Source organism: Dermacentor andersoni, chromosome 11, assembly GCF_023375885.2.
Source record: "Dermacentor andersoni chromosome 11, qqDerAnde1_hic_scaffold, whole genome shotgun sequence".
NCBI lineage: Eukaryota > Metazoa > Arthropoda > Arachnida > Ixodida > Ixodidae > Dermacentor > Dermacentor andersoni.
In genome coordinates, this window is record NC_092824.1 from 116,886,015 (window position 1) to 116,904,148 (window position 18,134).

General features: G+C 43.7%; 1 protein-coding gene across 2 annotated transcripts in view; it reads right to left on the reverse strand.

Annotated features, from left to right (window-relative positions):
- The window catches only part of LOC126539637 (uncharacterized), a 65,435-nt gene that overhangs the window by 15,892 nt on the left and 31,409 nt on the right, over positions 1–18,134 (reverse strand). For both annotated transcript variants that reach the window (XM_055075473.2, XM_055075472.2), the window contains exons 7-8: positions 15,662–15,808; positions 6,881–7,005 (exon numbers count right to left, since the gene is read on the reverse strand). In XM_055075473.2, the coding sequence (XP_054931448.1) occupies positions 6,881–7,005; positions 15,662–15,808 (272 nt within the window). The remainder of the gene's footprint in view (positions 1–6,880; positions 7,006–15,661; positions 15,809–18,134) is intronic.

Sequence of the window (18,134 nt, forward strand, 5' to 3'; positions counted from 1 at the left end):
TCGACCCTCAAAGGGTTAATGATCTTCCTACTGCGATCACTTCTCACATTCGATTGTTCGCAGACGTTTGTGTAGTTTATCAACGCATAACTAACACTTCAGACATGGATTTGCTTCAAGATGACCTAAAACGCATAGAATTATGGTGTAACGAATGGTTGATGTCTTTAAATACTAAAAAAAAACATCGCTACTTTCTTTCCATCGCAGACGGCATCACCAATCAGGGAAATACACCATATACGGCGCCGTAATCACATCCGTAGACTCATATAAATACCTCGGCATAACATTTTCAACTACTCTAACTTGGGCACATCATGTCATTAACTTAGCCAATGCCGCGAATCGAACCCTCGGTTTTCTCCGTCGGAACCTAAGACTTGCTCCCCCATCAGTAAAATTGTTAGCTTATGTTACATATGTTCGCCCTAAGTTAGAATATGCATGCTCTGTCTGGGATCCTCATCAACATAACCTACCTAATACACTGGAATCTATTCAAAACCGTGCAGCCCAGTTTATCTAGTCTGAATGTTGTTATCATGCAAGTGTGTCTGAACTAAAAACCCGTGCCGGTCTTACTAATCTAGAATCATGACGTCTTATTTCTAGACTGTGTCTTTTTCACAAATTCTATCATTCACCATTCCACATTTCAGCTATATTACCAGCTCATCATCAGTCCAGCAGCATTAACCACAGCAACGCTGTGTATCCTCCCCCGGCGCAGACTACCTCTCATCCACGATCATTTTTTGTGAAAACCGCCAGGGACTGGAACGGTCTGTCTGCCAATGTCCCGCACCACTCTGACGCTCATCACTTCAAGGCTGCTCTTGAATCACTGTTTTGTAATACTGTCATGTAATACCCGATCTCTGAGGCCTTTGAGGTATAATAAATAAATAAATAAAATAAATTGCACACATCCTATAGATATCTATATTTCTCCAAACAACATTACAAATAACCATGGATAATCTAAGTCCCATCGAGATCATGCCTCTCTAACGTTGAAAGGATATCGCAGCTGGACACAAGTGACCTCCAATAGATGTTCATTTGAAGGATGCAGGAGGTTCATAGAACATCTAATAGATCTTTCCTGTTCACTCTATGATGAGTTGCATGTCTGCAAGTGCCACAGTAGATGTACTATCGAATACAAATGAAATGCGAACAGCAGAGCGTGTGGCCAAAGCATAACCGAACACATGTGTGGCATAGGCTAGTCATCATTGTACACATGCATGTGATTTTGACAAGAAGTACAGGGCTGTTTGTCCTGCAATTACGTCACCCGTATTTTGTTTGAAGCTTGTATTCTTACCCTGCGACTGCAATGCCATTCCTACCTGTGATCACTGGTAAAGTGGCTAGCACTTTTGTTGCTCCTCCAGTGTTATACATTTTTGGTGCTATTCAAATTACAGTTAGACACTGGCAGCTTTGATGGTCGAAACAAAAGCAACATCCGGGTGTATACAAAGTTGACATTTCCAAATTCTCCGAGCTTTCCAGGTTTTCCCTTAGCGCCTTTGCAAAATTCCCTGAGTGATGCAGAACTGTTTTATGTCAAGACAGACTGAAACCATATTGCCCAATGCTGTCACTCTCTAGTAAGCATATGAAAAAAAATTTTTAAAAAAATGACTTAATCCAATTTGAATACTAAGGAGTAGTGTTTATGTTATTCAAAAAGAGAATAGAAGAGCGGGGTTAGTAAAATGCACCGCAAATAATATATCTTCGAAAAAAATTGCAAATTAAGTCGGAGATTCTCAAATACGAATAAAAAGGAGGTGCATACAGAAACAAATATTTTCGAATATGAGCTATTTCTATCAACTGATAGCAAGCTCAGTGGCATGAGGCCCAAACTTTGTCACAATTGAGATTCTCTCTCAACAGCTCGTAAATCAACCTCAACTGTCCTGACATACCCTCAGCCCACGCATGATGCCTCAGTGTTGTTTCAATGCTTTAAAGAGTTTATTTTGGTTTGGATGAGGGACATCTGCATCTCGGTATCAGCCAACACTGTTTTTTTTTAGCTCAAGCTCCTTCAAAATGGCGGCAGCACGCTTCCTTTCCCATTCATTCCTCAATACGTAGGTCCTTTCTGTTCTTGTCCTCCTTCCTCCCCTTGTTTGCCCCATGGACCATTTGAAGCATCTTCTTGGTCAGTTGCATAGTCCACGTCTGATTTTTTTGAACTCCATAGAGGCTGCGAAAACGTCCGAAAAATCGGCAATTTGGAAAAAATAAATGCATGTCATTTATTTGACACTTATTTATTTAACACTGCCCTTAAGGGCTCAAACCGCCACAGGTACATTTGAAAACGCTCTGAAGGCCTGTCGGTACACATATTAGGCACATCGGTGCCCGTACTGTGACAGGAAATACCGCGTGCACGCGTGTGTAATTAAGGAATACATACTGTGTCCCGTGGCAATAGCCCCTTCCTAAGCTTATGCTTCACTGCAATACTTTTGCGTATGCTTCACCAAGTAACATTTCTGTACAGAGGCGAAGCTGACTTTCAGGAACCAGCATTATGCAACACACCATGCTTTCCAAGTTTCTAAGCCAATTGCGAGGACCACAACGGCGGAGTCCGTGCCACTGCTAAGAGCAGCGAATTCTTTCAATAAAAAACACGGCACCCAATGGCAGGAAGCTTCACAGCGAACGTAGAAGCAGCTATAGGTCTAGCGTTGCCATAGTGGCGGCTACGGCTGCCAGCGGATCTGCATGCGAGAGCGCCGGTTCGAGGTGGCAAGGTAATCATAATGGCAGTGGCAGTGGCTTTCATTAATGCCATTTCGGACCTGCAGTCACGGCAAAACGTCCAGAAAATCGGACGGCAAAAGTTCTTGCGTCCGAAATTTCAGACGTTCTGATACATGGCTCTATGGGGTACGTGGTGGTGCCTCGAAGCCGTCCAAATTATCGGGAATTCGGAAAGTCGGTCGTTGACTGTACACTGGCAACTCCTCCAGCCGACAACAGGACGTCACAGACGATTCATTACGATTCCCGTCTGTTACTTGAGCCAGCATTACCGGGGCTTTCGACCCTTTCAATAACATTACACCTAATTCTCCCTGATAGAGACACAAATTCCCCGAGTTTTCCCCGAGTTTTCCCAGACTACTCAAAATCCCTGAGAACTCTCGGTTTTCCCGGTTTTCTCGGTTGGTAGACACCCTGAACGTGCATTAGGAAATTGAGCATGTGCCAGCTGTATTATGCTACAGACGTGGCGATGGTGCTAGCCACCATAACAGTGTACTGGCAGGTGGGAATGGTACTGCTGCAGTGGGACGAGAAGACAACTTTCGGACAAAATACAAGTGACGTTTATCACAGTAGGGCGCGCAGCGCTGCACTCTGCGTGAGAACCACGTGCCTACACATGTGCACAATGACTGGCCGATGGCATGCACTGTACGTTTAGTTATGCTTCGGCCATACACTCCACTGTTCGCACTTCATTTGTCCTCCATGCTACATATGCTGAGGTACACTAATGCCACAGTTACCATCACTGTCGGCAAGTAGCTGGTGACCTTGTTAGAAATGTTTTGTTAACATGCAAACATGTAAATGTCAAAATATAAATTAAAACGCTCATGAGGTATCTTTCCTATTATATATAGTTCTAGCGCTCATCAAAAGGTGAAAATGCACTCACAAAATCGTAGATCTGCATTTTGATCATTATGAATTATTACAAATACTGCAATGGCTATGTGAAGAAAGTGAGTTCAGTAAGCACTACGTAAGGCCCACAAGTGAGACTCACAATGTCATATCAACATTACTTTTTATATATACAATTGATAAAGCTACTCATAAATTGCTGCTTATAATCACGTTGCAAAAAATAAATGCTTTCATAAAAGAAATTCTGGGCTTTAATACCGCAAACTGAATATTTTCAAAATGAACAGATTCAGGAACACATTTTCCATTTCGTAGAATCTTGAACATGCACAGTGATGATAATGGGGAAAAATAAAATAAATGGCCTGCCACAGTGCTCTAACAGGTAATAGTTCAACTTTTCCTCTCCCAGCATCCCATTGCTAGGCATTACAGACAATTTGCTTGCATTTCTGTAGCATGTATGATCAATGCTCAAAAGCCTTGGATATGCAAAAGATGTCCAGATCACTAACACATTCGACGTCCTTTGGATGACCCTTGACTGCCATCTACTAGTGGAACATCTATTAGATGCGAAATAGACATTGGTAAATGTCTTAGACATTTGGTCTTCTGTGGTATGTCCAATGGACATTTGTGGTTTGCTGGGAGCCAAACAGGATCAGCGGCCACTCAGGTACAACACTACTAAAATAAGTCTGAATGCATACCTATAACAAAGCAGAACAGCAAATTAGTGCTTGTAGCTTGTGGCTGCAAATCCAGGAGATTCTGTGTCGTTGCGCTGCTTTTGTACCAATGTGGCCTTGGCAGCAATGCTGGCACCAGCAATGTGCGAAGGCAGTGTCATCAACCGTGACCGTGGCAAAGCAGTTAACACAATGTAGATAGCTTGTCTTCGCAACTTGATAGCCGCTGGCAAAACAGGGCGACCATGCACGCATGAGGAAAGAGTCACACACCTATAACAAAGCAGAACAGCAACTTAATGCTTGTAGCTCGTGGCCACAAATCCCAGAGATTCTGTGTTGTTCCGCTGCTTTTCTACCAATGTAGCCTTGGTAGCAACGTTAATTTTAGCAATAGGCGAAGATAGCGCCACCAAACGTGACCGTGGCTTGGCAGTAAACACGATGTAGACAGCTTGTCTTCATGACTTGATAGTGGCTGGCAAAACAGGGCGATGATGCGTGCACAAGGAAAGCATCGCACACTTATAACAAAGCAGAACAGCAACTTAGCGCTAGTAGCTCATGGCTGCAAAAATGCTAGTCACCGATTGATTTTTCTTGCATAGTAGGGGCCGCAAAATTTTCCAAATTATCAGGCAATTGGAAAAAGCAAATTTTAAGGAGCAATAAAATTAATTTTGTTGAATTTCGGAGTCAGCGACGAAAGATGTGGTTCATGCCACATCAACGATATCTTCACATCAGTGGTACAAAGCAAAACCAGTCAGCCTTTGAGTCCACTCTGCCTCTGTGGCTGATAGTGTCACCCACAGTGGGACAACGCTATCGTGAAAAGCACCAGTAGTGAAGAGCGAACACTTCCTCTTGCTTCAACACGACTCCGAAATACGAAATTACACAACCTCCAGTACTAAAACCACACAAGCAGGAAGGCAGTGCACATGATGCCACGGGATCTCGTCATGGCTACTCTTTGCACACGTGGAAGATTACCTCTAAAACAGGGTGTGCGCTGGCGTGCCACATCATGCTGCTTCACAAGTTTAGCAAGTACCTTAAACTGCTTCACATGGCACTGTCATTGCAAGTGCTTGCCAACAAATGCAGTGTCACACTTTTCATCCGCACAAAAGTGCACGGCTTCTCCTTGGAACTTTTCAAAACAAACCGAAAATTGAGAAACTTAGGTAGAGCTTGGCAGCTGGCATGTTGTGTGGTGTGGTGGTGTCTTGCCATTTGATACATTTTCTTGCCACCAGACAAGTGCACCAAGATCACTGTTCTGTCTTAGCCATCCACAACCGTGTATCAATGTCATGTTACACTACCAGCCTACACCAAATGCACTACTGACTACCTACTGCCAATGAACCATTGATTGTTAAGTTGGTCATAGCTATTACTGTCGACTTCCAATTCGACCCTGACAGAACTGAGTAACTTGACTGAATTAATATGTGGGTTAAATTAAGCAAGATGCAGAAAACTGTCAAAACACACCTCCGATTGATTTGGCAGTAACTCATCAAATACGTGCCCACTTTTTGTCTAAAGTAGAAAACAAACATAGATATAAATTAAACCTCCTGAACAATGTAGAAACCTAATGCGCCCCCGATTTTTTAGCAAAAAGAATGGGCAATGGTCTAATATGTGTTGCACAGTGGTGGCCACTTTCCTAAAGTCAACTTCACTGCAATACAGCCGTGCTTTGCGGCAAAGCCTACAACCACTGTGAATGCAATTTTTAGTGAAGAGAATTTTCTCTAAAAAGGGGTGGGGGGGGGGCAGGGTGGCACATTAAAATCGGCTAAATATTGTAATAGGTATTAGGAGCTACTGTTATTGCTTGAAAATCTTGCTAGGGCAGGCCGAAGATAGGCATTTTCTATGGTAGATTTTTTTTTTACGCATATTAATCCATCTAATGTGCCCTAAGCTCTGCCGAGAAAGACGCTCCAGTAAAGGGGTCATTATTGAAGGATCGAAATAACGGACACGGGGCGGGACTTGCGGTCAGGATTTAAGTAAGCAGAATCCAATAAACAAAAGTCTACTGTATCTGTAAATGAGAAGACACAGCAGCTACAGCTTTCCATAGCACTATTTTCTAGCTGCTGGGAGAATACCCATTGCTCACAGAGACTACCTGGCAGATAACTAAATTGGGCAGTTAATATGCTTACAAGCACACTAGTGTGACTTGCCCACATCATGTTGTTAAGGGTCATACATGATAGAACAAAGCACCTTTGGTCAAGATATGAAGCATATTCAGAGAGCAGTTGCTGTGACAGTTACTAGCGCAAACAAGACTAACAGAAAAAAGGTGGGACCTGTCCCACATTTTTCAATTAGTCCTGTTTGCACTAGTAACTGTCTCAGACTAGTGCTCTGTTCTGTCCCACCTTTTTTCCTTCAGTCTTGTTTGCGCTAGTAACTATGTCATAACAACTGCATCAACACCAATTAGTCCAACTTTGTGCGTTAAATATTCAGAGAGCACTGGCCAGGTTTCCGGTCGAGGGAGCTCCGATAGAAGTGTCGCTGAACACCATGGGCTCTCTGTTTGATCCAGGAAAGAAGAGGTCTGGTTCCCAAATCACAATGTACTCATCACCGTCAAGGTCTGAACCTGCACACATGTGAAGGGAGGAAAAAAATAGACAGATCCCACGTGCAATGCTGTCAAACCTAGGCAGGTAATACAATCATACATGTCTCACTCCACGCATTGCGTAGTGCAGTTGTAGTATTTGATCTGTAACACTTTCTAAGGCATTACTGCGGCACATATATTACAAGTACAACTCCGTATGCAACAAAGGAAGAAAAGCGCAGTCGAGGACGGCAGAAAATCAGGTGGGGTGATGAAATTAAGAAATTTACAGGTAAAAAACAAGCTGGAAGCAGCTAGCAAGACAGGGGTAATAGAAAGTTGCTGGGCGAGGTTTTTGCTGGGAAAGGTATCATGCAGGGTGAGCAAGATTTCTGGCCGCAGGGCTACGAGCACAATGAGAAGGTAGTTTGCGCAGAGTGGCGAGCAGTTCTTTTTAAGAGGATGTCGTTTTACAGGGAGAACAAAGACAACCCTCACTTAAATGCCCTAGGGACAACGTCAGTGCTGCCTTCCAAGTAGGTACTCGGCGAGGCTTCTTAACTCCGGGTCTGCTCGTTGCTGTTCAGCAAAGTCTTCTGGAAGGCATCGTCATCCTCATCAATTTGCAGTGGCGGGTCAATGGGGGCATGTGACAAGCAGTCGGCATCAGAGTGCTTCCATCCATACTTGGCAGACGACAATGACGTCAAATTCCTGGAGTCTGAAACTCCATCACGCAAGGCGTCGTGAAGGTTCCTTTAAATTTGCCAGCCAACACAAGGCATGGTGGTCGTTTAGGAATTTGAAAAACCTGCCGTACAGGTAAGGGCTGTTATGATTGGCGTGTAACACCCCGGGCAACAAGGATGCTCAAAGACCATGCCTAATCGAAACGGAGGATGGATCTCTAATTTGCTATGGTTGTCTCGAGTGGTTGCTGGTCTGGCAGGCACCCCACAGTGATGACAAGCTCCTTTGTGTGTGTGACTAGCGGAGAACCCTTTTCACAAACTGTGCAACTCCAGGGGAGCACCCTTTCCGCGAACTGTCCAACTCTAGGGGAGACTCTTTCCGCGAACCAAACAGGTCCCGCGGGTTGCCGCCAGAGGAGGCAAGCACATGCAAACGTCACCTGGGAGAAAGGCTCAGCCGCCCATCCCCGACCAGACTCCGTGGGTTGCCCCCAGAGGAGGCAAGCATGTGCAACATCACCTGGGAGAAGGGATCAACCTACCATCCCCGACCAGACTCAGTGCATATCATGTGACGTTGACGTGAGCAAGATCCCACCTACGATTTTAGCGGGCCTATTTAACGGTCCCGCAATGCATTTTTCAATTCATTAATTCTTTTCTTCTATATTTTCACGTGGTGGTGATGTTGAAGAACACAGTAGCAATACTGTGAAAGACAAAACTAACTTTTATTGGGCGAACCTGTGCTCACAAAAACAGGCTACACTTATAGCCCAATGATAGCGGCGAACACGGTCGGCGATTGTTGAAAATCTGATCAGCGGGTCAAGTGCGTCGGCTTTTATACATCAGTCGTCGAATGTTCCAGAGTAATCGCTCGGAGCCGCGTGCCTTCCACAAAGTTCTACATTATTCGCGTCGCGCGCACACATGCAATCAGATTACACAAGGTTCGGTCACAGACAGCGGATGGAAGCATCAATAACATTCCAGAAACTTCCGATACATGCAGGTGCGTCCTGTGCTGTGCGATAACGTTTGTTAGGCGGTGAAATGTGTCGCCCGATAAAGAAACAAGTACACGTGTCAATATCCTTCACCAACTATTGAATAAACAATGCAAGTTTTGCACTACAAATCGTCTCGTCCCAGCCTGGTTGCCATGGTCTACCGGATGCCTGCAGTTTGCCAACAACGCCACGCTACCCAGGAGTAACGCCGGTCGAGGTTCGAGAAACAGGCGTCGCAACAGAGCACAATTTTAAGGTAGACCAAATGATCATTTTTTTCCGTCATAGGCTTCCGCTTTCGACAGCGACCAGATAGCATAAGCAATGACCCTTTCAAATCTGTCTTTACTTTGGACTAGGATGGCACCAAGGCCTAGGCTACTTGCATCGTTGTGGATTTCGATGTCGGCGTCTTCGCCGAAGGGGGGGTGGAGGGGGGGGGGGGGCGAGTACTGGTGGTGACTGCAGGTGTTGTTTAAGCTTTTGAAATGCTTCGGCTTGTGGTGCTTGCCACTTAAAATCGACGTCTGATTTCTTGAGGAAGTTTAACAGCTCGATGATGCGAGAAATGTCCTTGACGAAGCACCTATAACAGGCACACAGGCCAAGGAATCTGCACACTCCCTTCTTATGGAAGGGCTGCGGAAAGTTAGCCATGGCAGATGTCTTTTGTGGATCAGGACAGACTCCACATTTGCTAATGACGTGGCCCAGGAACAAAAGCTCATCGTATGTGAAGCTATACTTTTCCAGCTTCAGAGTGAATCCTGATGACTTGATGGCCTTCGGTACTGTGCCAAGCCACCTAAGATTATCGTCGAAATTCCTGGCAAGGACGATAACGTCATCCATGTAGACGAGGCAGGTCTGTCACTTCAACCCTGCTGTCCATCACGCACTAGAATGTTGCAGGCACCAAGCAAAGCCCAAGTGGCATGACCTTGAACCCGTAGAGGCCGTCCGCCGTGATGAAGGCGGTCTTCTTGCAATCCCTCTCATTGACTTCTATTTGCCAGTAGCCAGTCTTGAGATCCATCAACGAGAAGTCATTAGCATTGTAGAGTCGATCCAATGCGTAGTCTATCCGTGGGAGGAGGTATATGTCCTTCTTCTTAATCTCCTTCAGCCGACAATAAGCCTTTTTCTTCACCAAGACTACAGGAGATGCCCACAGGCGTTTCAACGGCTGGATGATGATGTCACGCAGCATTTCGTTGACTTGTTGCCTTTTAGCTTCACATTCTCACATAAAAACTTGGTGAGGGCTCTGGCGGACTGGTCAAGCACATTCTTCTGCTATTATGCAACACTATGCAACTGACGTTTGTCAAATGCTCAATGACATCAAAAAACATTCTTTGTATCGTCGGAGAAGACTTTTGAGCTGTTGCTGCTTACTCAAGGGGAGACTTGGATTAATGTCGAAGAATGGTTCCCGAACTATGACCGCCGAGGTAGAGGTGACAGAATCAGAGAGGACAAACACATTACTGGTTTCCACAATTTCCTCAATGTATGCAATCATCACGGTATAGGCATCGAGTTGCGGTATGGTCATCAGCGGTAGACATGACCCGTTTCTCCGCAGCGGTAGCACAGCGAACGGTGGTCAGGGGGCACGCCAAATGCCGGTCGTACTTGAGGAACTGTGCGGGCCGACGGGCGGCTGTAGGTGATGGCATTTGGCAACGGAATTGCGGGGTCGTGGGGTTTTGACGTGGGCATTGAGGAGGGACATGGCAGCGAGCAGCAGTGGCGTAGGTCATGCCTTCCAACTGAGGCTGCAGTGGTTTAGCTACTGCTGAACTTTTTTGCGCAAGGTGTCAGCAATCAATGCCACTTCAGGCTGCAATGATGGGAACATTTTCCGTAGACCTTCATACACAACAAACCTGCTGGTTTCTGACAGTTCATTGGAGCAGAGTATGTGGGCTTCTGCACAGTCTGGCATCGAGAGGCAGTTGAATTACCTGATGCGCATTTCAAGTGTCTTCTCAATTGATCACATTTCTGTAAGAAATTCAGCTACAGTTTCGGTGAGTTGCGCATCAGCCCGGCAAAGAGCTCTTGCTTCATACCGCACATAAAGAAATTAACCTTCTTTTCTTCAACCATGTCGGGGTCGGCGTAATGAAATAGCAGTCATTTCCTTAGTAAGATTGCGACATTCTGATTTGGTAGCTGTATTCAGGCTTCCAACAGAACTTGAGCTCATTCTTTATGCATGATGATTGTGAATGTCTGTAGGAAGCCTCTGCGAAACAGGATCCATTTTGTTAGGGTGGTTCTTGAACCATGACCTCCCGGCATCTTCCAAGTAGAAGTATACATGGTACAACTCCTCCTCAGCGTTCTAATTGTTGAATGTCAAGATCCTATCAAAAGCCTCAAGCCAGGTTTCTGGCATGTCTGACGAGGATCCACGGAAAATAGGTGGCTCCCTTGGCAGCTGCAGGACGATGGCTGCGCGGAATGCTGCGTCCGTCATCGTGACTGCTGACTTGGTCTTGGTTTTTCTGGTTGTCTTGGCTAGAAGTCTGAGCTCCAAAGGCCGGTTTTGTAGCCTGCGGCTAGCAAGTTCGATGGTCCAGCATGACGTTGGCATTGTCTTCATAGTTGGGGCTAGGGTCACTGCTTTTAGGGGGTGCCCGGAACATAAATGGTGAAGCACCTCCACCAGATGTCACGTTGTAGTAACGGTAAAGAACACAGCGAAACTGTGAATCACAAAACAACTTTTTACTGGGAGAACCTATGCCCACAAAAGCAAGTGACGCTCGAAGCACAATGATAGCAACAAGCACAGTTGGCGATCGGTGAAATCTGATCAACAAGTCAAGTGCATCGGCTTTTATACATGACTCGTTGAAGGTTCCAGTGTAATCGCTAGTGCCCGCGCGCCTTCCAGAGAGTGCTACACAATTCGAGTCGCGCACACAATCAGACAGTGTTCAGTGAAAACAGACAACAGATAGAACTATTGATAACATTAAACAAGCTTCCAATACATACAGGCATGTCCAGTGCAAAGCAATTACGTAACATTTGTTGGCAGGTGAAAAGCAGTCACCGGAGAAAAATAAACAAGCACACATGTCAATATGGTGTGAAGGCTGGAAAACACTCCAAGATACTTTAATTTGTTGTGAAAGTTGTCTTGAAATGCAGGATTTGGAATCATCGACATAATCGTGATATCACAACATGAGAAAAATTTGCAAATGTCGTGTACCAAAAATCCTAGGTATAATGTTGTTCCTCAAAGAAAAATAACAGGAGCACTGCACGCATTTCTTCTGGTTACACCCACATGGGGCAGTCAAGGTAATCACAGGAACAGGGTGAGACAGTTGATTGTGGTGTCATGACTTGGCCACCTCCTGAATACAGAAACCAAAAATTATTCATAGAAATTAGTATTATAATAAACTATTTAGGGTGCTCTGACACTTGCCAGCCTATTATTACATTTTGCAGGTTTTGACCTTTTTTTTAACAAACAAACTAAGCCTGAAATATCATACAGGTACTTGTGATCCTTTAAAGTCCTTTAAAAATGGAGTAATGATTGTATCTTTACAAGAAAAATATTCTTTCAAAAAGTAAAAAAGGAATCGGCATTTACAACCTGCAATTTCTCTTAAGGGAGGGATGCAGCACTTAACCCCTTAACTGTTGTGACAAATTCCAAAAACATTTCTAGAAATGCAAAAAAGTTGGCAGAAGTCATTGTGTATTATTTTTTTCGTCATAATTACAAGAAACTGAACACATACACATGTGCAAAAATCGTAAAAATTTATGACGAGTTCACTCGTCATTGCCAGCTCGTTGTGATGGCGAGTTGTCTCGTAATCAGCAGTTAAGGGATTAAAAGCCGAAAATGTTACAAAAATTTGTGTTCTCAGTTTTCTCATTTTTACATTGCTCTGACCCTTCTGCACCAACTTAAAAATTTTGGCTTCGAAATTTCTTTTATTTCATACCTCATTATTATTTTTAACAACAATTAACAACTATGCATGCATACCTTTAAACTGAGGCCTAAACCTGCTCTATTTCTGCCACTATCTATTCGGGAACTGAGTGCTTTAACTGTGCCATTTTGCTTTCGTTTGAAAGCCCGAATTTCCAGCTTTGCCCTTTTCTGAAAGGTAACCATCAATTCCTTAAATTTTCTAGATTATTTCTACATGTTAAATATTGAGTTGGGGTTTTGTGTATAGATGCTAATTTCTCTCCAAGCGAAGTACCCAGCTTTCAGTACGGTCCTCTAAAGTACAGAAAGTACTTGTTCTGGGACAAAAATAATTGCACTTTTGGAATTAGCACATCTAAATACATAATATGCGTAAATGTGGTCGATGTTTACCCATAAATGTGGTTGGCTTTCAAGTGAAGCAACCACTCTAAAGGGCCCCTCACCAGGCCAAGTAGAAAATTTCAGTTATACGTGCCCTCTAGGTAGCGTTCTGCCCTAAAAATTTTTCAAATTGGTGCATTAATAGCAGAGATAGAAACATTTAACTGCCGCGTACCAATGATTCCAGGAGGTAAGCGCCACTGCCAAGAGAGACACTCTTTCCACTTCCCCTGTCTGGTCTCCACAACCAAAATTCCTTCCCTGCGTTCTCCCATAACAGAGCTCAAGGATCACATGATGCATACGTCGTGGGCCCTACCTTCATTTTTTTTTTTTTCCTTGCTTTTTTTGCCACGCGGCACACTTTCGGTCCCAGTGATGCGTGCGAGCTGTAGTGTTTGCCTCGTTCCGCACAGCGAATAATTTTGCGTGCTGTGCACAAGAATATCCAACTAGCAATATAAGTCAGGGCTATACAAATACTAAGGCAGACACAAGCAGATCACACAACATGATCGGGCACTGGAACACGGTAGAAAATGACATAGTTTTGTTGTCTGCGCATGCGACTGCATGACACTGGAACAAGCAGACAAAACAGAAGTACATCTCTCTTGCTGCAGTGCGAAGTAGAACAAAAACACGCAGACATTAAGCTTGTGTGTTTTATTATTTCTCTAAGCTTTAATTCGTCTATTCAAACAAAAGATTCCACAAATAACAGATATTGCCTTGAATAATCCTCCAATTCACGTGCCACTATGAGCAACATCACAGCACTGCCATGTGCGTAGGTGCACTTGTGTGGTATGCGTTGACTCTCCAGCTGGGAGTGCAGTGCCCGTGAGAATGCCAAATGGCGTTCGTTTCGAAATTTCAGGTCTTTCCACAGTGCGTAGCAATGTAATACTTAGCAGACATGATCGTTAGCATGCATTGTATACACAGTGCTTGCCAGCTCAATGTGGCTAGACCTGGTGAGGAGCCCTTTAAAGGGAGACTAAAGAGAAAAATAATCTCAGCTTTATTAGTGAGTTGTGCTTCCAGAATACCAAAATAGCCACTCGTAATGAGCTTGTGAGCAGAAAAAAATGCAATAGCAAAGAATGGGTGGTAATGCCACCTTGAACTTTCCGTACCGGCTAGCCATGGCATCATGGATATTGACGGAGTCTGCTTGGGGCCAAGTATTTTTTTTTTTTTACTAAATATGGACACACAAAAGAAGTCACAATAAGAGTGTTGTGGAATAAACTGTTTTGGTTTACTTACAGCATTGATGGTCATGCTCTGTCAGACGTCTCTAGAAATAATTACTTGGGAATAATACTTACATCTGACTTAAAATGGCACGACCATGTTGAGTACTTTAAAGAAAGGGCCATGAAAAAGTTCTGTTATCTAAGGAGGAGGCTTGGAAATGCCATGCTGGACATAAAACTTTTCGCATACAAGACATTTATTAGACCGTCATAGGAATACACATCTGCAGTGTAGAATCCCTTTACTGTGTTCAACATAAAAAAATATACTTGAAAGGGTTCAAATAAAATTATCCGATCTGTCTTTAACTGTTCTAGCTGGCAGACGTCACCTGCACTCCTCTTGCAAAAATTGGAACTTGAAGGGCTACAAAGAAGTAGTATGGAAAGGCTGAAATTCTTTGATTTAGTTTTTTATGACAAATTGGAATTAATAAGGCATTGTATATAAAAACCAGCATCAGAATGCGCAGTGTGCTTTTGTCACTCCAAGAAAGTTGCAGATTTCATAAATCGTACTGATACGTCAAAAAATTCCCTTTTTCCAAGAACAACCCGTAAATATAATTGTCTACCAGCTGGTGTTGTAGTATGAGAAACAGTCGGACTATCTATAAGTACACTCAGCAATTTATTAAATTATGGGGTTTTACGTGCCAAAACCACTTTCTGATGATGAGGCACGCCGTAGTGGAGGACTCCGGAAATTTCGACCACCTGGGGTTCTTTAACGTGCACCTAAATCTAAGTACACGGATGTTTTTGCATTTCGCCCCCATTGAAATGCGGCCGCCGTGGCCGGGATTTGATCCCGCGACCTCATGCTCAGCAGCCCAACACCATAGCCACCGAGCAACCACAGCGGGTACTCAGCAATCAAGACCAATTTTTTTTCATTGTATTGGTTATATAATGATGCCTTTCATTATAGTTAATGCAATTGCAATGTTTTTTTTTTTCTCTGTGTTCAGTTATTTTTCTTGAGATGTTATATTTTAGAACTATATTGCTAAAAAAAATTGCTGCTCATTCCTGCTTAAGGCCTGGCACCCAGGGTAGCAGTATGGAATGAATGAATGAATGAATGAATGAATGAATGAATGAATGAATATTCTAAAGGAGCAAGAGACAGTTTCGCAAGTTTCGAGAATATTTTACTGCACTACAATGGCTCAATTATGACAAAGTACACTGACATATGCGATACCACATCAACGCACTAGCACTGGGAATACGATGTGAAATTCAAGAAGTGGAAGTCATTTGGAATAATACTTTGTCAGTCTAGCATGATTTAGTATCTTTAGCAACCCTTTAAAACTTGAGGTCAGTAAGTTCCGTGCAAATGTTGACAGAACATACCAGCCATCTCATTGGGGTGAGGCCGGGGGCCTTTGGCTGGAAACACAATGCAGTCTCTGATGTGGTGCAAAGCAGGCACGTCAACAGCCTCAAACTTGCGCACATCCCCAGGGTGCAGGCAAGGGCACTTGGTCACCAGTACAGTTCCTGGGGTAGGGTGAGCAGCCACAGCCCATGCTCAAGCACATCCAATGTAGCATGAATCAAGAGCTGCCTGTGAGTGCTAAGCTGACTAGCACACTGTAATAGCACTAATAATTTCTAGCAATATCCTTATTACAGTACAGTTCCGTTAATTCAACTCCGACTAATTTGATTTTTTGGTTAATTCAATTTCAAACGAAGGTCTTGGCCGGTGCACACGCATTTCTATGGGCCCAAATTTTCATTATCTTAATCCTAAAATTGGCCTTCGTGGGATAATTCAAACTTGACCAGTCAGCACACATGCGCCCGACCTCATTGGTGACCCCAATAGTGGCCCCAATAGTGGCCCCATTAGTGGAAGCATGTCTCCGTGGACCTTAGGGGTCAAGTGAATGCATTGCACATGTCATTTCCCATAAAAAAACACCTCTTTTCAGCCTGCCCTAGGATGATTTCAAGCAATAATGGTAGTTCACAAATGTATTTTTGTTGTAGTTTGGTATTTGCCCAATTTTGACACATTCCCGTCTCTTTCTAAAGCGAAGCTATTCTTTGCAAACCTCACCAAGTTTCGTGACCAAGGGAGTTTGTTCTCTTGCCGAATAGGCCAATAAATCATAGTGCAGTATGCACGCCGCTGGGTTCCTAGCTTGCACCACCACTACATGGAGCTCGCCTCTGCACAACTGCAAGCGCTCACAGCATCCATCCATGGCCGTACAGGGGAAAGAATCCACAATGCCGGCCGTACAGGGGAAAGAAAGAACCAGAAAGCTCCCCTGCGTGCATCCGTGGCTGCACGGTAATGAGTAAGCAAACACTTCTTGCGGATAAAAAGGGTTCGAATTCCGCTACATACGTTTGCACATGCTGCCTCTGAAACCATGATATGTTAAGGCGTCCGTCGTACTCACTGGTAGTCAGCAACTCTGCTTAACAAAAGGCTCGCCATAATTTGTTTGTGCATCTGTGCACGTGTGTACTCATGTTTCGACTCTTTATGCACTCACAGAATGCTTCACTGTATATAGATTCCAACTCATTGTATCCGCTGCATTTTTTTTTTTTTCAGAGAAAATCGGGTCGTAAATTGCTTTTGCGGTGCAATCAGATGTGCAACTAGAAATGCATTTGCAGAGTTCGGATGCTTTACAGCATGCACAAATGTATTGTGGTGTAGCTGAGTTCAGGAAACCGGCCGTCACTATGCAACACATATTAGGCTCTTGTCCAATATTCTTGACAAATATTGGTTGTGCGTTAGATTTCTATTTTGTTTAGGAGCTTCAATGTCATTTCTGCATTAGTTTTCAAAGGTGCACTTTGGATTTATACTTTATTTAGGAGCCTTATGTCGTTTCTACATTGGTTTTATACTTTAAACACATAGAAAGTAGGCGTGCATTTGATTCGAGAGCGTGTTAGTATTGGGCAAATACGACCAATGAATCAGCAGTGTGTTATGCCATTTTTATTGCATCTTGCTTATTTCGACCCACTGGATAATTCAATCACTAGTGCCAGTCCCATCTGGATCGAATTAACGGAAGTAGACTGCATATGAAAACACTGCTACAAAAACGGTGCTTTGTGGCAAACCCTTGAGGAAAATCGGTACATTTTTCATTTGCAGAGACCACTCCAGAATCCTGTCGATGACAACTGCTGGTGTTCAAACCAAAGCTCAGGCAGAACAATTGTCTGCCAAGCTTGCCGCAGGTTGGGATCGTTCCCCACCTGCGGCAAGTTGTTTTTTCATCCACTTTCATTTCTTTTAATTTATTGTTTCTTTATTTTCATTTATTAAGCACAAGTAATTTCCCCTATGTTGTCCTTGGTGTCAGTGTTTGTTGGCTTCTTATGATATGACTAATGAAAATCATGCCCCTCGGTTAACCCCCTTTCTTCTCGTTTATCATTTTGCAAGGAGTTTGTGGCAACCTGTTTTAAGTAAAATTGTGTCCCCCCCCCCCATGCTGGCCCAAACCAAGAAATAAAGAAAGAGAAGTAAGGTTGATGCTGAACCGGGCTTTGAGAGACTCACTCATCCTGGCATAAGTGCCCACATTTTCTACCTGGAACCTGACCTTTCTTATTTCTTGTAAACCATGAATGATTAACAGGACATTATCCTCTTATATAGTCACTCCATGGCACACATATGCAAGACTAAATGAGTGCTGTGATCCGTTTGGAGTGGCTTATTCAGAAGACACTACCAATCCCTCAAGCAACCAATAAAATGAGCAGCGGAAGTATTCAGTAGTGGCCAGAAGAAACTATGCAGTCTTTGTAATAAAAAAATATATATACAGCATTTTATTCT